The following is a 26,041-nucleotide window of genomic DNA, read 5'->3' on the forward strand; positions in this document are numbered from 1 at the left end:
CTGTTACCTGGATGAATGATGCTCTGCTGACTGTATGGAAGCCATTTTCCACCAAATAAAAAGAAAAAATGTGAGAGTAAGGCAATAGGCCCTCTTTAAAAATCCTAAGTCATGATCATGTGATAAAATGTCGCAATAATGAGTTAAAATCGCAATTATGAGATAAAAAGTAATAATTATGAGATGAAAATTTGCAATTATCAGTTAAAAAGTCACAATTATGAGATTAAAAGTCATAATCATGAGATATAAAGTCAAAATTGTTAGATACAAAAGTCGAAATTGTGGGATAAAAAGTTAAAATCATGAGTTAAAAAGTCATATTGAGTGGCTTTTTTGGGTACTTGTTCTTTTTAAGTACATTTTGAAATCAGTACTTTTACTTCCACTTAAGTACATTTTAACCAGAGTAACTGTACCTTTACTTAAGCACTCATACTTTTTCCACCTCTGTTGACCACACATCAGCACACAGAGAGAAAATGATTCTAGATCATAACATTAAAAAACAGCTGCACGGCGGCACAGGGGTTAGCCTCACAGTGAGAAGGTTCCTCCTGGTCAGAGCCTTTCTGTGTGGGGTTTGCATGTTCTCCCCCTGCATGCGTGGGTTCTCTCTGGATACTCTGGCTTCCTGCCACCACCAAAAAACATGCTCATTAGGTTAATGGGGGACTCTTAACTGGCTGTAGGTGTGACTGTGAGCGTCCCTCTTGCCCAGTGACAGCTGGGATAGGCTCAAAACTAATCTAAACTAATCATCTAATTATTAACTATTGCAGGACAGCAGCTGGGTATCCTGCCCAGAGCCCCATCCTGCTCTCACAGTGATGTTAAATAAGGACACTGTTGCTCCTTTGACTCTCAAGTCAGGTTAAAAAACTTGCAGAAGGCTCAGTGGCAGAGGCCGATTTTACCATAAGGCAAAGACGGGCAATCACCTGACTACTAGGGGCTCAGAGTAGACAAAATTAACCCTTTCTCCTGCATCAGCTGATATCCTGGTCATTTGGAATTTTAAGGGCTTTACACACTTATCATAGTGCATGTCGTCATCTGGGTGATGTGAGAAAGAGGAGAATCTTCAGATTCTAACAAAGTTTAGATGTAATGGCTCACAGATAAAGAAACTAGCCCTTTAGTGTGAGGATAACAATGGAAAAAAACAAAACAATCTCACGTTGTGTGCTGCCTGCCCTCTCTGTCACAGAGTAGCCTGAAAACCAGAACAAATCCTGGTATCAGATGAAGGTAAGGGTCCAACAAACTAAACTAGCAACTTCACTCAGTCCCAAAAATACTAACTCAAAAAACCATCTCATCTCTGATAAGATATGTTGTGCATTTAGTTTTCTGTTTGTCATGTCTGACAGTGGCAGTGTATTTTAGAACGCACACCCTCTCTCTGTCTCAGAGACTCTTAAGGAGTGAAACCAGCCCATCCACATGGTCCTGTGGCCTGTTTTGGCTGAGTATATTGTAAGTCACTTTTGGAGAGGTTTTAGTCAGCAACACATGACATTTTGATATCTGATATTTTGTGATATCCAGTGTTTCACTTTAAGATATTTCCATTTACTTCTCCATAGAAGGTAATGTCCTTATTTTCAGTCTACCAGAAGTTAAACCTCACCCTATCTTTCTAATTAAAGCAGGTTTTTGTACAAATGGGGAATTAGGGCACTCCTAGCTTAAGAGGATGGAAGAGGAATCCTTCAGCTTGGGTTGGTTTCACATCATAGGTCGGTGTGTTCAGTCAGTGTTTGTATTATCAGCAGGTCAAAGTCTGCACACTGATTTATATCACAGCAGATAGCAAAGGCTGTTTATGAGCTGCTTTTTCAGGAACAGACTTTATTTCAGTAACAAAAACATCTGGTATCACTACAATTAATTAGTTTTAATTTATTTTGTAGGGAAAATACATGAAAGTAATAGAAAATGTACAAAGTTCTCCTCGGTGTCTCCTTCTGTTCTCGTTCAGTCACTCACTTTTTCTAAAGCATCAATTCATAAATATTCTAACTGATGCACTACAAATACAGCAGGTCTTGACCATACTCCTTGTAATATTATTAAAAAAAAAAAAAAACATATCATAAATCCAATATAAGCTCAATGACTTTTAGCAAAGCTTGAGTGGCGAACAAAAACTTCCCTTTACCAGGTAGAAAGCTCAAACAGAACCTGACTCATACTGAATAGGCGGGCTGCCTTTAGCAGGAGTTTGACAAGATACCTGTGGCAGATTTCATAAACCCCAGGTTCAACATGCTGCAGGGGCTGAATTTGGACATTTTCTAGGCGGTGCCACTGAGTTATGTAGGCACACCCACTGACAGCGCATATATCAGTCAACTAATTTCTCCTGCAGGCTAGTATCAAAGATGAACGCGTGAGTGATGTGTTTTAAGACCCTGACAAAACTACTTCATGTTTTTGGCAAATAACACAGCCATGGTAGTACCAATGGGTTTTACCCCAAACTGCAACTGGCTGTAATTCAGCAGGAGTGAATTACAGCCAAAGAGGTAGGAAATATAGATGACAAACCAGAATGAGTAACTTCCTGTTTTATGGCATACAAAATACTGCCATGGTAGTACCATTTGGCACAGCCTAATGCATTCATACTGAGCAAGGTGAATGTGTCAGGATAAGGTCTGGCAAATTTGAGTGCATTACAGCCAAACAGGAAAGAAATAAACCAGAAAGAGTGACTTCCTGTATCCAGACATCAATGCTGTGACTTTTATGAGATTTTCAAATGTAAATGTAATCAGGCCTCTTGTAAAGCACCTGATTTTTAGTACAGATATAATGCTGCTGAGTTGTAAAAGCTTAGACATCATAATGATGTGGTTTCATCCACATGTGTCTTATACATTTAAATGAAATAACCCCTTTATGGACTCATCTTTTTACATGTGAAGGGAGTGCTATGGAGCCATTTTTCCATGCCTGAATCTGAGGCCCTTCTCCAGGCATGTCAAAGCTTCAAAATATGCCCAAACAGTTTACACAGAAAAAATTATATAATTTCTAATTCCTACTGTTTCAGTGGGATGGTCAAACCGAGGCTGATGCTCTGGCTCTGATTAAACATGGATTGAAAGAGTTAGTGCACTCAGAACAGGGGTCACTGCCCTCTGTTCTCTGATAGGTTTAAATGAAAGAAACCATCATCATGTGATCATTCGTGTTTGGATAAACCCTAAGTGACTGTGTGTGTGTTGTTGTATCTTTTAGTGTGCAGTATCTCATGTGTAATCTGGATCATGTGACCTCTGTGCTTCCTTTAACAGGTGACTGAAAATTTAAACGCTGCACAAAGACACGGTAAGACTCACTTAATATCTTTATTCATGTGTGTGTGCATGTGGGTGCGTCGAGGTCATTCAGCGATCATATGACAGCCCGCTGATTGAATCTTTGTTTCCAGCCAATCACAGTTCATCCTCATAACAAGCTGCTCCATTTGAACTCATCTTCATTTTGCATACACATAGTGCTGCGGTCAAAGTATTGTGTCTGTCTCTATAGTCTGAACTAGAATCTCTCTCCTTTTCAGATCTATACATTTTGCCAATTTTAGCCATGATGTCTGCCCCTGTGCTGTCTCTACTTTAATATTAAAGAGAGCAGAGAAATAGAAGGAGGAATCAAAGTGATCCCACCTCTTGGCTGTAGCTAATTTCTAAAAGTACAGACTGACTGCACAAATTAAGCTCTTTTAGAGACGCTGCCAAGCTCATCTTCAATTAAGATGTCTTTATTCTTGTAACCCTTTATAGGGCATTCATGAAGCCTTAGAATTTTATTGATGAAAATCCCGTGATTTTTTTTTATTTTTTTTTTTTACTTTTGTAAGTTTTTTTGTATTTTTTTTTGTTATTATGGTGAAAATCAAAGTGAACAAAGTTTCCATAGAGTGTATGCATATTAAAATTCTATTTATGGATAGTTAAACACATATAAATTCAAATTAGTATTAACTTACACATTAAAAAGTGTTCAATATTTCTTTTATTCACATCAGTGTTAATTTTATTGACTAAAACTATGACTAAAAATGTTCGTTAACAGCCTTTCTTTCCATGACAAAAACTAGACTAAGACTAACCAAAAAGAGATCTTTAATGACTAAAACTGACAAAAAGTAAGATAGGTTTCTTCAAGATGACTTAAACTAAACTGATATATAATTTTGTTTTCATCGGGCATTTGAAATCCCTGATATTTCTGCACTGTGGGTAAATCTGTCAAAATACAAAGCATCCGACCAGTGTCTTCTGACTGTCCCGAGGTCAAGGTTGAAGCTCAGGGGTGACCATGACAGTTCTCAGTAGCTGCTCCAAAGCTCTGGAATGCTCTTCCTCTTCATGTTCGCCTGTCCTCCTCACTGCCTGTCTTTAAATTAAACTCAAAAATGCACTTATACCCCCCTGGAATTGGCTTTTGTATCCTTTCTGGTTTTATTGATTCAGCTATGTCCTCTGGTTTTCACTCTGGTCCTGCATTTGTGCTTTATTGTTTAAGTTTTTTTGGTTTTTAAGTTTTATTGTACAGCACTTTGGTCAGCATTTTGTTGTTTTTAAATGTGCTTTATAAATAATAGCTATAGCTATTAGCGATAGTTAATAGCTAATAGCTATTTTTAGGGATGCACAATACTATCGGCCAGGTAATCGGTATCAGCAGATATAAAAATTTTTGCAGATATTTACATCATAGACTCTAGAAAGAACTGGACAAACCCTGTGTGACGTCAGTTGTCTGCTTAAAATAGGCGGACTCAAACGGCTCTTGAAGCCAATCCACAGAGGCTTCCATATTGAAATCACGGTCTCAACCAAACTTTGGATCAACCTAACGGCCCGCCCACCAATTGCGACTTCCTGTCAGCTAGCTACCTAGCTAGCATTCTGGTTGACAGAAACAGGGCCTCTGCCTGCCGAGTTATCTGTCAATCAAATGAGACGCGCCAATCACCGTGAAGTGAAGTTTATCATGATCATGGAACAAAAAAAATTAACCCCCCATATGGTAAGAGCACAATAAGACACTAGCTAATGAGACATGTTTGGTTTTTGGAACCAGGCTGTAAACCAGTTTATTTCTAGTGTAAAAACCCGCTGTTTAACGTGTGTCCAGACGGGACTTCCGGTGTTCAGCCAGCCTCAAGTGGACACTCGCGGTATAGCAATTTTTTGCACTTCAGTCTTGGCTTCAGTTTTCAGGACCGGAGGTTGCCGCTTGATTTACATCCTATGTTTGGGACATGCATATCAGCATATATGAACTGTCAAATGTGGCCAGATATGTGAATGTATTTGTGGAGTTTCGGGCTGGACCAATAGACCTATGTAAGTTGACATCTTTTTCTTTATTCATTCTCATTCTTTAAACTTTAAAGTGTGTTTTAAGAAAAAAGTTTGTTTCTTTTTTCATCATCAAACCTGTGTTCAAAGGACTGAATTTTTAGTTATGTCAAACATATTCAAATATCGGTATTGATATCAGTATTGGTTAAAATGAATCTATAAATATCAGCATATCGGATATCAGCAAAAATTCAATATTGTACCACACCAGCTATTTTTCCTCTCAGCTTTAGAAAGCAGGGACCCCAGGTTTGGCAGAGTGCAGAGAACACTCTACCATGATTTGGTACCAGATTCAGAAAAGAGAATAAATGCTCGGACTAAAACTAGACTAAAATGTTTGAGTTTTTGTCGACTAAAACTAAAAAGGGTAGAAATGACTAAAATGGAACTAAAACTAAAAGACGTGTAATCAGATTACTTAAATTACAAATATCTGTCAAAATTAACACTTATACCTATCATTATTTTTGAGGTGATTAATCAATATGCTGCTTTCCATAAACTCAGGACAAGCAGCAGAGACAGATCATACCATATGGAGCCATTAGGGTTGGCTTTAGTGTCTGCTGACAGGCTCAGTGACCTCTGCGTTTGTGAGGCTGTCTTTAGATTCTGACCTTTTTTACACAGCAAAAACCAGAGTGTTGAATTCTCAGTGTTAAACATTTCAGTGTTGATTTTAACACTCAAAGTGTTATTTTAACTCCATTCAGAGTAAATGGTCTTCAGTGTTGGAGTTATTTGACAGTGTTAAATCAACCAGTGTTATTCCAACACTGTAGAGAGTCAGTTGATCCAAGCTCCACCTACTGCAATTTCAAATCTGGGGGGCAGAGTTTTCCCATCATGCCTTAGTGCAAAGTATTAAGCTGGGTTCAGATGTTTACAGATGTATTTAGATGATTAGCTGTGTTTAGATGTTGCCTGTTGTACAGGGGTCACTGCTGGGATTCACTTGCACATGTTTCTTGAATTATCTTGAGTTCCTAAGTTTTTGATGCGTAAACACTTTTGCACCATGAGTGTAGTTGTCTTCTAGGTTGGTCAACTCTTGGCTGTGGTGACAGCTTACACATAACTGTGGCGAGAGGATAGATTATCATCTCAGGACAAACTTTGTCTTTGAGTCTGCCTTATAACTCCCTGATCATTGACAAATACCTTGCAATGGGAGGTGGCAGTCAATCTTGTCAGGTGTGTCTGATTACAAACACCCATCTTGTGGAATTTACATGTCTTGTTTCTTGTTATTATCAGGTTGGTGGAAGAGGGGTAGTTGCTATCCACAGTATTTTATACCTGCTGAAATTAATTGTAATACACTCATTTTGCTGTGTAGAAGCAAGACATGACTGGCTTCAGAATACTGTATAAGCAATGATGGTACCACCAGTTTTAGTATCACAATAAGAAGGGGAATGGATCTATGCCTTTTAAGTATAAAAACTTTTGTCCTGTTGTAAATGTAAGTCAAATCATATGTGTTTCACCACTTATACCATTTATTTTTCCATATGATTCAATCAGACAACCTAAAAGAAATCACAAATATTGAATTTCTAAATGAGCTGAAGCAGAAATACAGCTCAATATAAAAATAAAAACGGAGTATAACCACTTAAGTATAATAAAACTGTTTTAAGGTTATAAAACAAACCAAAAATCACACCTATTGTGATAATTATTCCTTGAAAAATTATATAAATAAGTATAATTTATCACTGGATCAGTCTTTGTTGTTTATCCAAACCTGTGGCATCTTATTACACTTTAGAGTACTATTATCTTAAAAAAATGAGCTCAAGCAATTACCCCCAGTATGGTTACTAGATAGGCCATATGTTTTAACATATACACCATTTGACAGCCCTATACAGCTGTATGTCCAAATATTGTTCCTCCATTTTTCACTATAAAATTGCAGTGATTGCTAAGAGTCCTATGTAAACAAACCTGCCATGACATTTGGCACTACTGTTCACTTAAATAATGTTGAACTTACCTTGGTAAGTTATGATTTTAAGGCCATTTGTTTGGGACCAAAAGAGATGTAAAACTGCATTTTACAAGTTCTGGAGGAAACAGGAAGTTTGAGACACTCTGGGCCACTGCTGATTGGTCAGATGGTGTGATGCCACTTTCTGTGATGCCGACTGATTGGCTGAGAAAAATTAGTCTGGTTCTACTTTGTCCCATAAAAGGTAAACTTTGTCCAGTGTATTTATATTGTTTTACAGCTTTCTTTAGGGGTGTTCCCACTGCAAAGAGAGGCTGAGTCAAGCAAAACTGAGAGAGGACAGTCTGATAGATGACAGCAAACAAGGAGTCAGACATCCCTCTTCTCCCATCCATCTGTTCCATTTAAAAACTAAATTCTAATCAGACAATTCACTGATATTAAACAGTTGAGTATGTATGCTGTTGGGTCATTTAAAGTGCATTGCAGACTCCCTGATGTATGCCCAGCTGTCTAACATGTCCTCCATATATCAGGAAACACTGCACTACAGACTTCAGACCAGGTTTTAGGTGGTCTAGGGTGCAGTTCAATTCTATGTCCTCGAAACTGAATCAGGCCAACCCTGAGGCTGAGCATAGAAATGACACTTGCATCAGGTGAAAGACAAGAAACACACCTATGCTGCATACTGAGGCGCATTATGTCGGAATGAATGGAAGGGCCAAGAGTCTGCCTGAATTCAAGACTGTGAAGGTTTCTGATGGTGTGATCAAGTCTGAAGGTCTCTCCAGGTTTACAGTCTGCAGTCTGCTCCAGTCTGAGCACGTCTGCCAAACCACACTCTTTTACTGCTGCACACATACTCACACAAGCCTGATTTATATGCTTTATTGGCCTCAGACTGTTTTTATGTCTGCAAGAATCCGCAAGTATCAATGATGAGTAATGGACAGAGGGGAGGAGAGAGAGAGAGAGAGGCAGCCAGCCAGCCAGCCAGCCAGCCAGCCAGTCAGCGTCTTTACAGGAAGCAGTTTTATAGATGCTTTGAGTGCTTCTGGTTTGGTGTCTCGCCTGCAGAATGTTAATTCAAAAAACGTTATTCAAAACCAGCCCTGACAAAAGTGAAATGAAGGACATTTTATCTTTTTCTTAATGGTTTATGATTTATTATTTACAAAGACTCATTGGTGAGAGACAAAAATGTACTTGAACAGGATCAAACCTAAAACAGAAACAGTTTCACTGAAATACAGCGTCATAAAACACACAGAGACATTAACTGTCCTCTGTTATAAACCTGCCCTGACTACACTCACTCATTTGGCTGGTGGTCTTCTTTCTAGAGATTTTTTTTAAGAGGAGACAGCTGTGAGTGGTATAGCAACTCTCTGATATGTCTGCATCACTCATAGGAGCCACTTTATTATGATTGTCTAGTGGTGTAGTGTCATATTCGATAAATGGAAAGATTGGCAGAAGACAACACATAGATTTCAATATGCAGGGAAAGGGAAAAGGAAATTCAGTTGTCACAGGGGATTTTTTTTTTTTTTTAATTTTCCCCATTTCCTTTCCAAGTTCTTTCTACTCCCATTCTGATTCCTGATTTTGTTTGTTTGTTGTTGTTGTTGTCGTTGTTGTTTTTGCTTATTTATCACACTTAAATGTTTTGGATCATCAAACCAATTTTAATATCTCACAGAGACAACACAGGTAAATACAAAAGGCAGTTTCTAAATGATGATTTTATTTATTGAGAGAAAAAAATCCAAACCTATCTGGTCCTGTGTGAAAAAGTAATTGCCTCCTGAACCTAATAACTGGTTTTGCCACCCTTGGCAGCAACAACTGAAATCAAGCGTTTCTAATAACTGGTGATGAGTATTTTACATCCCTGTGGAGGAATTTCGTCCCACTCTTCTTCATAGAATTGTTTTAACTCAGCCATATTGGAGGGTTTTCCAGCATGAACTGCCTGTTTAAGGTCACATTAAAGCATCTCAATTGGATTTAAGTCCTGACTTTGACTTGGCCACACCAAAACCTTCATTTAATGTTTTTTTTTTTTTTTTTTTTTTTTTTTTGACCCATTCAGAGGTGGACTTGCTGGTATATTTCGGGTCGTTGTCCTGCTGCATTACCCAAGAGCGCTTGAGCTTGAGGGCATGAACTGATGGCCGGGCGTTGGCCTTCAGGATTTTCTGGTAGACAGCAGAATTCATTGTTCCATCAATCACAGCAAGTGGTCCAGGTCCTGAAGCAGCACAGCAGTCCCAGACCATCACACTGCCACCACCATGTTTGACTGTTGGCATGATGTTCTTTTTATCAAATGCTGTTATTTTTACTCCAGATGTAACGGGTCGCACACCTTCCAGAAAGTTCAACTTTTGTCTCGTCAGTCCACAGAATATTTCTCCAAAAGTCTCGGAGATCATCAAGATGTTTCTTCGCAAATGTGAGACGAGCCTTTGTGTTCTGTTTTGTCAGCAGTGGTTTTGGCCTTGGAACTCTCCCATGATGCCATTGTTGCCCAGTGTCATTCTTATGGTTGAGTCATGATCTCTGACCTTCACTGAGGCCAGTGAGGTCTGCAGTTCTTTGGATGTGGTTCTGGGTTCTTTTGTGACCTCCTGGAGGAGTCGTTGTTGCACTCTTGGAGTCATTTTGGTTGGCCGACCACTCCTGGGAAGGTTCCCCACTGTTCCTGGTTTTCTCTATTTGTGGATAATGGCTCTGACTGTGGTTCACTGGAGTCCTAAAGCCTGGGAAATGGCTTTGTAGGCTTTTCCAGACTGAAAGATTTCAATCACTTTGTTTTCTCATTTGTTCTTGAATTTCTTTGGATCATGGCATGATGCGTTTCTTTTTGAGATCTTGTAGTCTACTTCACTTTGTCTGACAGTTTCTATTTAAGTGATTTCTTGGTTCAACAAATCTGGTGGTAATCAGGCCTGGGTGTGGCCAGTGAAACTGAAATCAGCTTTCCAAGAACTGTGGTAAATCACAGTTAACTCATGACTTCATAAGGGGGGAGCAATTACTTTTTCACAAAGGGCCAGATAGGTTTGGATTTTTTTTCCCTTCATAAATAAAATCATCATTTAGAAACTGCCTTTTGTATTTACTTGGGTTGTCTTCGTGAGATATTAAAATCGGTTTGATGATCCGAAACACTGAAGTGTGATAAATATGCAAAAAAAAAAAAAAAAGAAAGAAAAAGAAAAATCAGGAATCAGAAAGGGGGCAGATACTTTTTCAGGGCACTGTACATTATTGCCAGTGGAAGTTCAGAACTCTGCAGCCGTCTTCAGCTTCATGGCTGTTGTTCCTAAACTCTTCCATGTTCTAATGTGATCATTCACCGTTGACTGTGGAATATCCAGCAGGAATTAAATTTCATGAACTGTCTTATTGCAAAGGTGGCATCCATCACAGTACCACGCCTGAAGTCGCTGAGCTCATTTTGTATCATAAATGTTTGTAAATGGAGACTGCATCTCCAAGTGTTTGATTTGTTGCTAGGTGCTTGCTTTTACACAGCTGTGGCAACAGGTCTGATTGAAACACCTGAATTCAGTATTTAACAGGTGTGGCAAAATACTTTTGGCCATAAAGTGTATCTGTCAATATATGTGATGTTTTTATACTCAACTGTTTCCCTTGATTTTGAAAATTGTACCCAATGACGCTACAACAAACAAACAACGACCACAACTTTATTTTTCAATATTCTTGTTGCATTTGTGGGAAGTTACAATTTTAAGAGAAAGTGATTTTTACTTTCCCAAAATGTAGAAATCACTGCAAATGTAATAGTAATTACATTCCTCCCATGTTTGTGAGAAGTGTATTACTTTTGTGGACAGTTGTTGCATTTGAAGGTGTTATAATGAAAAATAAAACAATTTCGGATTTAATGGATGAAACTTGGTGTAGATTTTATTCACTGATTTCTTTGAGCCAAGACCGTTTATTCTTATCCCCGGATAAGATATTGAAGACAGATTTATCTCCTCAGTGCAAAACAAAACAAAACATGCATTTGATTTATTTGACGTATTCAACCTTCAAGAAACGATAGACTCCACTTCCTTTATTCACTGAAATCTCGGCTATATGCCTACTCCATTTGCAATGAGAAGACAGAAAAGGGGAAGCAGGATCCTGAAAACGAGCAAATGAACAAACTAATTCAAGCTAACAAGCAAAAATCAGCACTACAAAAACAAAAGAAAAAAACTTTTGTTACCAAAACAGAACAACGAGGCCTCTTCATCCTAAGACTCAGCATCACCTTTTATTGAACACCGACTGACTCACCGCGGACTGTGTCTGCAGGTCTCACTTGTTCAGAGGACTTCTCACACCTGGGCTTTTATAATGGCTCGATGTCCTACACGGACTCTGGGGTCCCCTGCATGAAATGGACGGACTTCCCAGACTACATCCAGCAGTACCCAGGTCGAGGTCTGGGAGAGCACAGCTACTGCAGGAACCCAGACCGAGAGTCCCAACCCTGGTGTTTCTACAGACAGAGCTCAGGAGCCATCAGCTGGGAGTACTGCGACTGTCTGCAAGGTAAGAATGGCAAAGGTCAGACACACCTGCTGTCTGACAGATGATTATGATTATGATCATAATCTCCTACTGATATGACTGGGATTCATAATCAGCAAAATCAGACTACTAACATTGTATATGTAGCAAGAATCAAAGGAATTCTGTCCAAAGAAGACACAAAGAAACTTGTTCATGTTAGATAAATGGAGCTGTGTTTCAGTGGGTTAGAATAAGAAATTCCCCCACAGCTGCAGCTCATCCAGAACACTGCAGCCTCACCGACACCATGAAAGTAGAACAAATTACACCTCAGATCTCGACACTGGCTTCCTGTGAGTCAAAGGATAATTTTTTTAAATCCCACTGATCGTATTCAAAATACTAAATGGACTTGCCCAGAAATACCTATCTGAGCTTTTAGTCCCTGATGAGGCCTGTGGGTCGTCTTGGTGAGGCAGCTTTTAGTTTCTATGCTTCACACCTGTGGAACAAATTAACAGAGAACCTGAGACTTTCTACATCTGGTAGCTCTTTTAAAACAGGTCTTAAAACATTTTATTTACTGCTGCATTCCCGTAAGTTCAGCCCCCCTTTGTGTGTGTGTATGCAGTGTATTTAGTAATAATATATAGTTTAAAATTGAACTGTTATTTAAAATTTGATGACCATTTAATGTGTTACATATCTATGCTATTTTATATCATTTTTGTTTTACTATGCAAATGACACTTTTTTTTTGCAATTTCAATGGATTCTAATGATTTTAATCAACAAAAAAAATCTGAACTCACTTAATCTTACGATTCCTGCTTTTAATCAGGATTAATCTCCTTTGTGAAATCTCCTTGATTGAAATGCTGTGCTGTGTTGACATTAAAGAGGGGGTATTACACTTTTCCGATGTTTAAAACATAAATATAAAGTCACAATGTTGGGTGTCCATACTTCACGTGTGTAAATTTTCAAACCGCAAGATAAACGTATGTGGCAGTAATCTTGGAATTAAAGTGTAAACTGATGAAAACGGTTCATTGGGAATCTCTCTGAGATCTTCCCAAGACGAGCTTTCAACGGAGCGAACTGATGAGGTCATCGCAATAAGAATAGACCGCCCCCACAAGGCCGTTTAGCCATTTAGTAACACAGTAATTAAACACTTACCAAACAGATACGTCCTGCTCTATCCTTCACTGCTGCTGGTTTTCTTCCCCCTCTCTCTCCAAACTATCAGGATCAGACTCCAGGTCTAACACCTATATCAAAATTCGTCATATTTTACTCAGTCAGACCGGTTCATTCAAAGTTTACAAGTACTTAGACATAGCCATATTGGAGGGGGTGGGCACAAAACATTGAGTCCTGCCCCCGGCTAGCCTCCGGAAAATCAGCCAGTCGGAGGAAAGCAGGTCCATGGAGCAGGGGGTGTTAAAGAGACAGCAGTGAAAACGAAGCATTTCAAAGGGAGGTTAAAATAAGGGTTTTTCAGGACGCCAGTGTGAGAAACGAGGAGTTTTTTGAGCTGTAAACCATGTGAAACTACTACATGGGTATCTGAGAGATGGTGTAAAACCTTGAAAAAAGGCATAATACCCCCACTTTGAGGAATGGCTTGATTTGGCACACAAATGTACATCACTAGAGAGCACCACTTTTCCATTTCTACACCGAGTTTTCCCAGAATGCCTTGGGTATTGAACACTTTTGCTCCATAAGTGAAGTTACCCAGTCAGTCAGAGAGGTCTCGCCTGTGGGAAGCAATTTCATTGTAGCTTTGATAGTGTGATGAAGTTGTGTTTGAGTTTAGTGTCCACCTTTTGATCATTGTCTCTCAAGTTAGTTTACCTTGGGTTGCATGAATCTTCAGAATTAAAGTATGTTATAATATTTTGATTTCCATTAACCTATCAGGGTTAACAGTTTGACTCATATTGAACAACCGTCTCCCAAAACTGTGTGAGGGGGTGAGGGATGATTAAAACTAACAAACATAGCAACAATAATGATAAGATATATATATGTATAGCTGCTCTGACCATACATTTTTCTTATTGTTTTTTTCTTCTACATGGCTACAGTGCCAGTGATAATAGTAAAGTATATATGGGATAAGCAGTAAGTAGCATGTATGATAATAAACTGAGTATTCTAACACTGACATTAGCAACTATAATGATAATGAAAGAGGGAGTTAATTCTATCAGTTAAAGTTCAAAAGCTTGTAGGTTCACTTTTACATTTACTGTATAATAACAATGATAATAGCTGTGCAGCTGATATTGAGTTAAATGAGGAGTTAAAATAAATAAATTCATTTTCCCCCTTGCCTGTATCAAATTATACTTAATGATTTGTTTTCTGTGTAATCTGCAGGTACTGCCAGATTGGTTGGAGGGTCATCAGACAATAATGGGCGTGTGGAGGTCTACCTGAATGGCCAGTGGGGGGCAGTATGTGACACATTCTGGACTGACCGTGATGCCAGCGTCATCTGCAGACAGCTGGGACTGGGGTGAGTCTCACAGAAACAAACTGCTTCCTTAATGTGACTGATGCTTGAGTTTATTGTTATTACAATGCCACTGTTCATTATTCCTGTTTTAAGTTAACTTTCCTTCCCATGCAGTGAGATTGGAACAACTCTGCAGCACTCAAGCTTGGGACCAGCTACCATCTTCCACTATGAGCGCCTGGGTTGCCGTGGAAATGAGAAGACTTTACTGGAGTGTCAGGGCAGGAAGTTTCTCCCTGATGACTGTCACCATGGCAATGAAGCAGGGTTGATTTGTGCTGAGCCTGAAGGTGAGTCCGGTTGTTTGTCAGTTTACAGTTTTTATCATGTGTAGTTATCCTTTTTCTCAGGTTATGTTTGACCGTCTCAGGTGTTGAGATCCCATTGAGGCTGGTCGGAGGCGTGGAGGAGTTCGAGGGCCGGCTGGAGGTGTATCATGACGGCAGGTGGGGAACAGTGTGTGATGATCAGTGGGATGATGCTGATGCTGAGGTGGTCTGCAGACAGCTGGGATTTGGGTAAGGAGGTTTTTTTTTTTTTCAGATTGTACCACTACTGTTTGAAGACGCAGTGCAAAACATTAGTCCTCTGCCCCTGATTAAACTACATTAAGTTATTCGTGTGCTCTCCTTTCTTCCTTGGAATTGCCTCTGAGACAGATCCATTGAGACACCTTTGTATGTTTCTGGTTCCCTCTGTGAGCACAGACCTCCACCTGTGGAGGGGCTGAAGCACAAGAGACTCTCTTTTCATAGATTTTATAAATCAATCATGGTCAATATAATTTGGCTTTTTAATGACAAAAACATACAAAAAAACTCTCAAATGTCAAAGTGGTAGCAGATTTATACATAGTAATGTCAATAGAAGTAAGAATTGTGTATGATAAAATAAGTACTCAGTAGGGCTGAACAATTATGGAAAATAATCTAATTGCGATTTTTTTCATGAATACTGCAATTGCGATTTGCTATGTGATTATTCCTTAACTTTCTTTTATTCCTTAAAAGTGTCTAAATCTGATGATTTGACTTGTATTGCAAACTGGCAGTGAATTGTTGCATTGAAGAGTTTTTGTCATTCTCATATTTAATAAAAAAAGTACAAAAATGAAGAAGGTAGGATTTTTTTGTAGACTATTCTATAAAAAATGGCACTTGAATGATTGCATGATATGTCATGCATAACATCTCTAATGCAGAAAAGAAGTTAAGCACTGGTATTTTTACACAAATTTCAGGTCAAATAAATATTGCACCTTTTGCGATTTGAAAATTGCAGCAGGTCAAATTGCGATTTAATCTAGTTTTTGATTAATTGCCCAGCCCTAGTACTCAGTCAGGGCTTGAACAGCCCTTCTGAAGTCCAGCCACAAATTCTCTATTGGAGTGAGGTCTGGGCTTTGACTCGGCCATTCCAGAACATTCACCTTGTTGTCTTTAAACCATTTCTGTGTAGCTTTCTCTGTATGCTTCCGGTCATTGTCTTGCTGGAAAATAAATCTTCACCCAAGCCGTAGTTCTCTTGCAGACTGAATAAGACTGTTCTCCAGGAATTTCCTATATTTTGTCCACATTTATTTTATCGTTTACAAGCCTTTTCGGGGCTGGCTGCAAAGAAGCATCCCCACAGCATGATGCTGCCAGCACCATGCCTCACAGTGTGGAGTTTTTTTTTGTTTTTGTTTTTTTTGGTGATGTGCAGTGTTTAGTGTCTGATGGCTAAAAAGCACCATTGTGGTCCCATCAGACCAAAGAACTGTCTTCCATTTGACCGAGGAGTCTCCCACATACCTTTTCTTGAACTCTAGTGGAATTTACTGTTTTCTTCAACAGTGGCTTTCTCTTTGCCACTCTCCCATAAAGCTCTGACTGATGAAGAAGCCAGGCAACAGATGTTGTATGTAGAGTCTCTTCCATCTCAGCTGCTGAAGCTTGTAACTCCTTCAGAGTAGTCATTGGTATCTTGGTGGCCTCTCTCACTAGTCTCCTTCCTGCACGGTCACTCACTTTATGAAAATAGCCTGATCTAGGCAGATTACATGTGATGATGGACTTAACTGAACTCTGGGGGGTATTCATTGCCTTGGAGATTGTTTTGTATGCATCCTCTGACTGATACATTTCGCTAACCTTTTCTCTGAGTTTCTTGGAGTGTTCTTTTGTCTTTATGGAGTAATGGTAGCCAGGAATACTGATTATCCAGTGAGTGGACCTTCCAGACACAGATGTCTTTTTACTACAGTCACTTGAGACACATTCAGTGCACTCAGGAAATCCCCATTTCACTAACTGTGAGAGCAATAGCACCAGTTGGCTGGGCCTTTATTGAATTAGGTCGGTCACTTTAAAGAGGGTGAACATTTATGCACTGTACACACTGTATATAGGCTACTGTAGGCTGTTTATATAGATATATAGATATGTTATATGATAAAGTAACATTTTTCTCTTCTTCCTCTTGTATTGTAAGGTTTACCCCTTATACAGAAAGAAAAACAATAAAACATTTAAACAAGGTTTTCCCTGCTTACTTGTAATTTTCTCACTCACTTAAAAATCTGTTCTGATGTCAGTCTAATAAAGATACATTTGTAGTACAATACAATAATTACATTATCTTATAATTGACGTAATTATTAATAATAGTAATAATCTGTCTCCTAGGGGTGTGGCTAAAGCATGGTCATGGGCTCACTTTGGTCCTGGATCAGGTCCAATCTGGTTGGACGGCGTCCAGTGTTCAGGAAATGAGTTCTCTCTGTCTGAATGTCCACGAAAGGAGTGGGAACAACACACCTGTGAACACCTGGAGGATGCAGGTGTGAGCTGCAACTCACACACAGGTAACAAACAAACCCCCAGACAAACAAACCCAGAGGCAGAGCGACATCAGTCTTCATATGTAACCAGCACACTGACACAAATGTTTGTGCAGATGGAGCGGTGCGTCTGGTGGGGGGTAGGGGTCGCATGGAGGGGCGTGTGGAGGTGTACCATGACGGGGAGTGGGGCTCAGTGTGTGATGACAACTGGACGGAAGAGAATGCTCAGGTGGTCTGCAGACAGCTGGGCTTCAGGTGAGTCTGATTAATATGGTGTCATTAATAAAACCTGATGAATATGCAACACCTGTCTAATCCACTGAGGTTGGAGACATACTTGCTTTTTAACCTTGAGCTTGTCTGTGTCTGTGCAGCGGCCCAGCTACAGTCTCACCTGACGGCCTGTTTGAGGAGGGGAGGGGCCTGATCCACCTGGATGAGGTTCAGTGTGAGGGCTCAGAGTCCTCGCTGATATCCTGTCGTCACTCTCCCTGGGGCCAACACGACTGTTCACACAGTGAGGATGTGGGGGTCCGCTGTATGAGGGGGGGTGAACATTTGCAGCACATGACTCCGCCTGTTGGTGAGTTTAAAGATGGCATCTGTGAGGCAGTAGTGAAGTGAAGACTCATGTACTTTAACCTGATTTAATTTTGATAAGTTAAGAAAAATCTTTCACTTTCTCATGTTCTCTGTGTTTATCAGAGCCGGCGCTTCGTCTGGCTGCAGGAGAGAGCAGGAAGGAGGGCCGTGTGGAGGTGTTCATGAACGGAAAGTGGGGCACAGTCTGTGATGACGGCTGGAATGATGTCAATGCCGCTGTGGTCTGCAGACAGCTGGGCTTCATGTCAGTACGATCACACCTGTGGGAGGGTTTAACCACAGAGAGACAGAGCAGAGATCCTCAGAGGAGCAGAAAGCAGCACAGAGTAAAAAAAAAAAAAAAAAAAAACATACAGTGCTGTGAAAAGTATTTGCTCCCTTTCTGATTGCCCCCCTTTTTGCATATTAATCACATTTCAATTTTTTGGATCATCAAACCAATTTTAATATCTCACAAAGACAACCCAAGTAAATAAAAAGGCAGTTTCTAAATGATTTTATTTGTGAAGGGAATAAATATCCAAACCCATTTGGCCCTATGCAAAAAAGTCAACCCCACCCCCTAAATCATGAGTTAACTGTGATTAACCACAGCTCTTGGAAAGCTGAGTTCATGTTCACTGGCTACACCCAGGCCTGATTACCACCAGATTTGTTGAATCAAGAAATCCCTTAAATAGAAACTGTCAGACAAAGTGAAGTAGACTACAAGATCAAGAGTGCAACGACGACTCATCCAGGAGGTCACGAAAGAACCCAGAACCACATCCAAAGAACTGCAGACCTCACTGGCCTCAGTGAAGGTCAGAGTTCATGACTCAACCATAAGAAAGACACTGGGCAAAAATGGCATCATGGGAGAGTTTCAATGCCAAAACCTCTGCTGACAAAACAGAACACAAAGGCTCGTCTCACATTTTCCAAGAAACATCTTGATGATCCCAAAGACTTTTGGAGAAATATTCTGTGGACTTACGAGACAAAAGTTGAACTTTTTGGAAGGTGTGCAGCCCGTTACATCAGGAGTAAAAATAACACAGCATTTGATAAAAAGAACAGTCAAACATGGTGGTGGCAGTGTGATAACTGGGGCTGCTTTGCTGCTTCAGGACCTGGACCACTTGCTGTGATTGATGGAATATTGAATTCTGCTGTCTACCAGAAAATCCTGAAGGCCATCAGTTCGTGCCCAAGCTCAAGCACTCTTGGGTTATGCAGCAGGACAGCGACCCAAAACATACCAGCAAGTCCACCTCTGAATGGCTCAAGAAAAGCAAAATGAATGTTTTGGAGTGGCCAAGTCAAAGTCTGGACTTAAATCCAATTGAGATGCTGTGATGTGACCTTAAACAGGCAGTTCATGCTGGAAAACCCTCCAATATGGCTGAGTTAAAACAATTCTGCAAAGAAGTGTGGGACAAAATTCCTCCACAGTGATGTGAAAGACTCATCACCAGTTATCACAAATGCTTGATTTCAGTTATTGCTGCCAAGTGTGACACAATGAGTTATTAGGTTCAGGGGGCAATTACTTTTTCACATAGGGCCAGATAGGTTTGGATTTTGTTCTCCCTTAATAAAAATTATCATTTAGAAACTGCCTTTTGTATTTACTTGGGTTGTCTTTGTGAGATATTAAAATTGGTTTGATGATCCAAAACATTTAAGTGTAAGTGTAAAATATGCAAAAAAAAAAAAAAAAAAAAAAACAGGAATTAGAAAGGGGGCAAATACTTTTTCACAGCATTGTATATATTGTATAATAGTTTTAATTTTAGCAGCCAATTTGAATTCATTTGTAGTCTTTAAGTTGGAATGCAGTTTGGTTTTAGTCACTTCGGTTATTTTTAGACTTTATAGTTTTAGTCTTAGTTGAACAAAAACTAAGAAATAAATTAGTCCAGGTTTAAAAACAACATTTGATCCTTTTCTTTACTCAAGGCATTATAGCTGTATAACTAACTTATCTGTATCTGAAATTAATAAGAAAGTGAAACACCCATATAAATGTACCTTGAAAATATGAGCCAGATTTTAAATGTCCAGCACTAACATTTTAGTCTCATTTTAATCTCCTGGATGGAAACTAAACTGACTTTTCGTCAGAGTTTTTACCATTACAGATCTGTTTAAAGCTTGTCTTAGTCTGATCGTTCTCATGGAAAAAAGGGTGTCAGCTGACATTTTTAGTTTTAGTTTTATTTGACAAAATGAACACAGCTGTATAATCTGATCTGGACTTAACTATCAAAATACTAAATGTTAACCAAATTATTTAGTTTGAATGAAATCTGAATTCATCATTGTTAAATATGTGTGTCTGGGTGTCCTTTTAGGGGCGTGGCTAAAGCTCGTTCCATGGCGTACTTCGGGGAGGGACTTGGTCCAATCCACCTGGATAACGTCCGCTGCTCAGGCACAGAGACATCTCTAGGTCAGTGTATGTTTGTGGGGGAGGACGCACAGGACTGTCGTCACAGCGAGGACGCCGGCGTCATCTGTGACTACACTCTGCAGCCTGTGGGAGACGTCACCATGGCAATGAACACCTGTGGCGTGACAATGAACAACCAACGACGCAGACGCAGAATCATAGGAGGAGACAAGTCACTGAGGTCAGAACACAAATGCGTGTACGTGGAGGTTAAATGTGAGAGCTGCTTCACAAACTGTACAGTTTATATACTTATATCAGACTGAAAGTGAGAACATCATCTTAATGTGAGTTAGTTAGATAATCAGAGTGTGAATATTCAGAATAACAGCACTGTTCTGACTGTGATATTACAATTAATAACCAGCATGAGGTGGATTACAGGGATGAAAAACAACTGCTTTTTTTTCACCAACACTTTTACTTGTGCTGTTTTCACACATGCACTCCTAAAATCTTCTAGAAAATATTGAGAGCTCCGCTACAGGGTTACTAGCTTTATCAGTGCCAAATAAGGGACACAATATTGTTTTTTGGAGCACACGTGTCACAGCAGTGCAGAAATGTATGTGCTGTGTGAATTTAGAGTATAAGCAAGACATACATTCGCTACTTGATCTGTAGTTTAAATCACACTCTATTATTATGTAATAATAATAGAGTGTAACAGAACGTGAGTAAATTCTGTCATTTAAAGATGAAATTATTGTGATCTTGGAACACCCGTTACCCCCCAATTGAACTCTGACAGACTCTGGACTTTAAAGGTCACATATTTTACCATTTTAAGACAAGTTTATATTATTCTCAGAGGTCCCCAAAACATGCCTGTGAAGTTTTTTGTTGAAAAAACACTGCAGTGTTGTATTTTTGCATGTCTAAAAAACCCCTCTGTTTAAGCCCTGCTCAGAATGAGCTGTTTCTGTGTCTGTGGCTTTAAATGTTAATGAGCTGTCTGACTCCGCCCCTGACTACATCTGTCTAAGGAAATGGATGTTGCTTAATGAATGTAGCTCTCCTGGGCTGTGTCCAAAACCACACACTCATTCCAACTGAGTGGTCATCAAAGATACTCGGTGACTGTGAAGAAGTCGGAGACGATCATGTCCTTCACATTAACAAGTTTGCAAAAAGTGCCACAGGAGAGTCTGCACTCATGAACTCATGAAATGTGTTATTTACCATTGAGAAATCCACACAAGATCACACACACCTGTTGATTTCAAATCAGTGTCACACGTTGACCCCCTCTCCTAAAAAAGAAATGATTAATTTTTTTTATATTATGAACATTAAATCAGAATATCTGAGGGATCAAACTGTGGAAGGTAAAAAAAACATGACCTAAATGCCCATTGTATTTATGAGATGAACTTCAAAATTCACCATTCTTATTCTGCTGGCGAGTATTTGTATGTCAGCTCTTACAGCTGTGTGTCTGTGTGTCAGAGGTGAGTGGCCGTGGCAGGTGTCGGTGTGGCTCAAGTCTCAGTCTAAAGGAAGTAATCCTCTATGTGGTGCATCTCTTATCGCCCCCTGCTGGGTACTGACTGCAGCTCATTGCTTCAAGAGGTGAGAGACAGCAGCCTCTGGGGGTCATATGGTGTTATTACAGACTCTTTACCTTCGTGTTTTATGCTTGATTTTGATTTGTGATATTAATGCATTGCCTATGACACAAGTCCCTGTAAGATATTTCTGTATATTAGCATATGAGTTTACAAAAAAACAGTTAATACAACAATAAATCATATGCTAATGTTGAAATGATCATAACCTAAATACACAAAAATATTTCACTATTAGGATCGGTTAGGGAAGGTTAGGTGTGGTTAGGTTGGGTTGAGCTGGTTGGATTGGGTAAGATTAGGACTAGGTTAGGGGAGGATTCAATAAGGTTAGGGTTGAAAGAGTTGGGTTGTGCAAGGTTAGGTAAAACAGGTTTGGGTTAGGATAAGGTAGGTCAGGTTAGGGTTTGGCTAAGCAATGTTAGGGTTGATTGGGTATGGTTTGTTTTGGTTAGCTAAGGTTATGTTAGGGGTGGGTTTGGTGAAGTTAGGGTTGGTTGGGTTGGGTTAGGCTGGGCTAGATTAGGTCAGGGTTGGGTTAGTTAATGTTAGGGTTGGTTGGGTTGGCTGAAGTCAGGTTAGGTAATGTTAGATTAGGGTTTGTTTAGGTTTGGCAAGTAAGGTTTGGTTTAGGTGGGTCAGGTTAGGATAGGTACAGTAAGTTGGGTTGGGTTAGAATAAGTTGGGTTCAGTTAGGTAAGGTGAGGTTAATTTAGGTTTATTTGCGATAGGTAAGGTGGGATTGGGTTTGGTTGGGAAATGGTGGGTTCAGTTAGGCTAGGCTAGGTTAAGTGTGATTGGGTTATGTTAGGCTTGGTTGGGGTTGATCGGGTTAGGTTGGTCTATGTTAGGCTATTTGATGTTGGGTTGACTTTGATAAGGTTTTGTTGAGTCTGGTTGGTTTATGTTAGGATAGGTTAGGTTAGGGTAGGATAATTTCGGTTATGTTTGGTTAGTCTGGTTAGACTGGGCTAGCTTAGCTTTGGTAAACTTAAATACCCTGGTCAGGCAATTTGTCGTACAGCCAACAGAGAATAAATAAAAAGATAGTGGTTCATACACAGTGTACACAAAACCTGTAGTGTCACAACATACAGTTTGACTACGACTATTTACAGGTCAGATCACATCACTGTTGTTGTTGTTTTTTATTTTCATTATTGTTAACACATGAAATGGTTTTAATCTTATTTAAATGATGTTATGTATTCAGTTTAACCCCTCTTTCCATAGAAGACTGACTGGTGTCCCATGATGAACAGGTAGTCTTTGTTAACAATGCATGGTTGTGTTCTGGCCCAGGTTCGGCAGAGACCCGAGTCGTTATGTGCTGCGTTTAGGGGACTATCACACTGTGGAGCTAGATGACTTTGAACGCACCTTGGTACCTGAAAGCATCATCATCCACAAGAAGTACCAGAGTCAGGGCTGGGAGTATGACATCGCCCTGCTAAGGCTCAAAGGCACAGCGGGAAACTGTGTGTCCTTCAACCCTCACACTGGTGCAGTGTGTTTACCTGAGACAGGACACAGGTGGGAAAAGAGACCTGCTTCCTGCGTCATCACTGGCTGGGGCATTACAGGTAAATATCCTATATGGGTAAATATCATATCTTTTGGATGGTACTCATATTAAGTGTGCCATCCATCTTCTGTACAAGATTGCAGAAGTTCAGATAAACTGTCTACTGGTACATTTCATAGTTTCCATGTTTATATAGGGATTAAAAGAGAAGAACCTGCCGTTCTCTTCTTATTTCCATTATTTATGCAAACCATGTTACCACATTTATCTATCTAACAAGTTTATTGCAAGACTTGTGTTGAAACTATCAGCCACTTATTTTTGTGTCCTCATATTCATTTATTTTGGTTAGATGTAGAGCATATTTCAAAACACTAACTGGCTCCAAAGTCAGGTTAAAATAAAGGGTGTATTATTTCTATGACAATGCAAAACAAACTGTAAAAATATTTTTTGAATTTATAGATGCTGTCTGGGAAATATTATACCCATAAATGTACAATAAACTGACTAAAAAAAATACCAAAACTTGATAGATTTTGGTGTTTTCTTCATGTGTATAGTTGATTTATTTTTTAAATTAACTTGGGAGCCACATTGAGTGAGGTGGAGGTCCACATATGGCCCCCCAGGCCACCAGTTGCCCACCCCTGCTTAATGTGTCCCTGTTTCTTTCAGACTCAGAGTACTCCAGGACCCTGCTGCATGCCTGGGTTCCTCTGCTTCCTGCCTGGAGATGTAAGAAGAAATACGGTGAACGCTTCACACGACGAATGCTGTGTGCAGGGAGCCTTTCAGAGCGCCACCGTGTGGACAGTTGCCAGGGTGACAGTGGGGGTCCTCTGGTGTGTCAGGGACAGGGGGGCCGCTGGGTGCTTACCGGGGTGATCTCATGGGGTCACGGCTGTGGAAACCCAGCATTTCCTGGAGTGTACACACGTGTCAGCAGGTTCCTGAGATGGATCGACACAGTGATCAACAAACCGTACAAGAGCTAAAGACAGAGAAAGTGAAACACTGCAGGGGACAAGCTTCAAATGACTAAAGGTTCAGGGCTTCAACAGCATATAAATGCAGTGTTAAACCACTGGGACAACAACATTAGGATGTTTTGTGGTTGTTATATAAAAGAAAAACAAAGATGGCACAAGGGAAGAGCTTTGCTACAGGACTGCACTGAACCATTGATGCTGAAAGAGCTTCAATGTCAACTCTAACCAAATCTGCTCAATGTTATTGAAACCTGCTGCTCATTGTTTCTGTACAGCCATCTAACTCTTTAGCTTTATTTTTTTTACTTCAATATAAGCATATAAATATGTATTAATATGTAAATGTGTATTAACATGTACATTTGTATTATGGTTAGTGTGAATAGAGGGAGACAGCTGTATTATTTATGAGGAATAAAAAGTGATGAGCTCACTGCAGGGGGTAAAATATTTCTATTTAGTTTTTTCCTGTAGTTTTGTTGTTTAAAGTCCAACGTGCCTGTTTGTTTCATGTCTTTTACTGTCTAATGTCTGACTGCTTCACTGTCTCACAGACCTGATCAGTCAACTCAGAGGCACTATGATAATTTCACCTTTATCAAGTGGTTTTGATTGATTACAGATAAACATAAATCAGCAGAACATGGCCTTCTTTGATTGAGATATTTTTATGTAAGCAGCCTGAAGTGATGAGTATTTGTGGTTAGGCTCTAAAAGCAGCTCTTTTCTCTGAGGTCGTCACCATCATCAATCATGAACCAAGTTCAAAAAGTCACTATTTTCCTCTGGTGTCACTCTCAGGATGAATTTATGTTATTATATCAACTGCTGAGTCACAAGTTTTGAACTTTCAACACAGTAACAGAAATGTTTACTTGGGACAGGACAGTTGATAAATCTATCAAAACAGCTTCTCTGTTGATCTGCACGAATGACAGAGTAAACTATATTTGGATTTATTTAAAAGTGATAAAAATGCATTTTGATGGTCAAGAGGGACCAGAGGCAGATGGAAAAGGTTCCAATTTAGCTGTTGAAATTAATTCTGATCATCATCTCTATGAACATGAGCTTTGGGTTGTGACCAGGCCTGCCCACAGATTTGGCTGGGCCCCTGACGAACCAGGAGAATGGCCCCTCCCCAGTTGTGATTTATTTATAGTGTCAAGCTTTTACTGAGGTCGAATGTTGAAATTCTTAATTTTATGCCACTTTTTAAACCCTTATAACCACTTTTTCTGGCCATTCTGCCATTATTAATTGCCACTTTTCATCACTTTGGCACAATTTCTGCCCATATTAGCCTCTTTTTGCCCACTTTTGTACACAGTTCTACCTCTTAAACCCATTTGTGCTATTTTAAAAAAATCCATTTCACTATTTGTTATACCCTTTTTTTGTTGCCAATTTTAGTCATGTGTCACTTTTGGTTTTGCCAATTTTTTTTGCCAATATTAGCCATATTTAACTTCTTGTAGCACCCAATTTTTTTTGCCAATTTTAGCCACATTTCACTTTTTTTACACCCATTTTTGCTACCTTAAACCTTTTTGCCACTTGTAACCCATTTGTACCTTTTTTCTGCTGTTTTTTTTTTCACTTTTAACCATTTTTTGCCACTCTTCTGCCTTTTTGCCTCTGTTAACCCATTTCTACTTTAAACCCCCATTTCACCA

General features: G+C 39.6%; 1 protein-coding gene across 1 annotated transcript in view; it reads left to right on the forward strand.

Annotated features, from left to right (window-relative positions):
• si:ch211-51a6.2 (neurotrypsin) overlaps positions 1-24,911 on the forward strand; it is a 25,650-nt gene extending 739 nt beyond the window's left edge. Inside the window, exons 2-14 of the mRNA XM_041789920.1 lie at positions 3,306-3,339; positions 11,689-11,928; positions 14,281-14,419; positions 14,534-14,709; positions 14,790-14,937; positions 17,086-17,264; positions 17,357-17,498; positions 17,618-17,826; positions 17,949-18,090; positions 20,183-20,461; positions 21,730-21,852; positions 23,151-23,431; positions 24,052-24,911. Coding sequence (XP_041645854.1) covers positions 3,306-3,339; positions 11,689-11,928; positions 14,281-14,419; positions 14,534-14,709; positions 14,790-14,937; positions 17,086-17,264; positions 17,357-17,498; positions 17,618-17,826; positions 17,949-18,090; positions 20,183-20,461; positions 21,730-21,852; positions 23,151-23,431; positions 24,052-24,371 — 2,412 coding nt within the window. The 3' untranslated portion in view covers positions 24,372-24,911. The remainder of the gene's footprint in view (positions 1-3,305; positions 3,340-11,688; positions 11,929-14,280; positions 14,420-14,533; positions 14,710-14,789; positions 14,938-17,085; positions 17,265-17,356; positions 17,499-17,617; positions 17,827-17,948; positions 18,091-20,182; positions 20,462-21,729; positions 21,853-23,150; positions 23,432-24,051) is intronic.
• Positions 24,912-26,041: the final 1,130 nt, after the last annotated feature.

Source organism: Cheilinus undulatus, linkage group 6, assembly GCF_018320785.1.
Source record: "Cheilinus undulatus linkage group 6, ASM1832078v1, whole genome shotgun sequence".
In the NCBI taxonomy this organism is placed as follows: domain Eukaryota; kingdom Metazoa; phylum Chordata; class Actinopteri; order Labriformes; family Labridae; genus Cheilinus; species Cheilinus undulatus.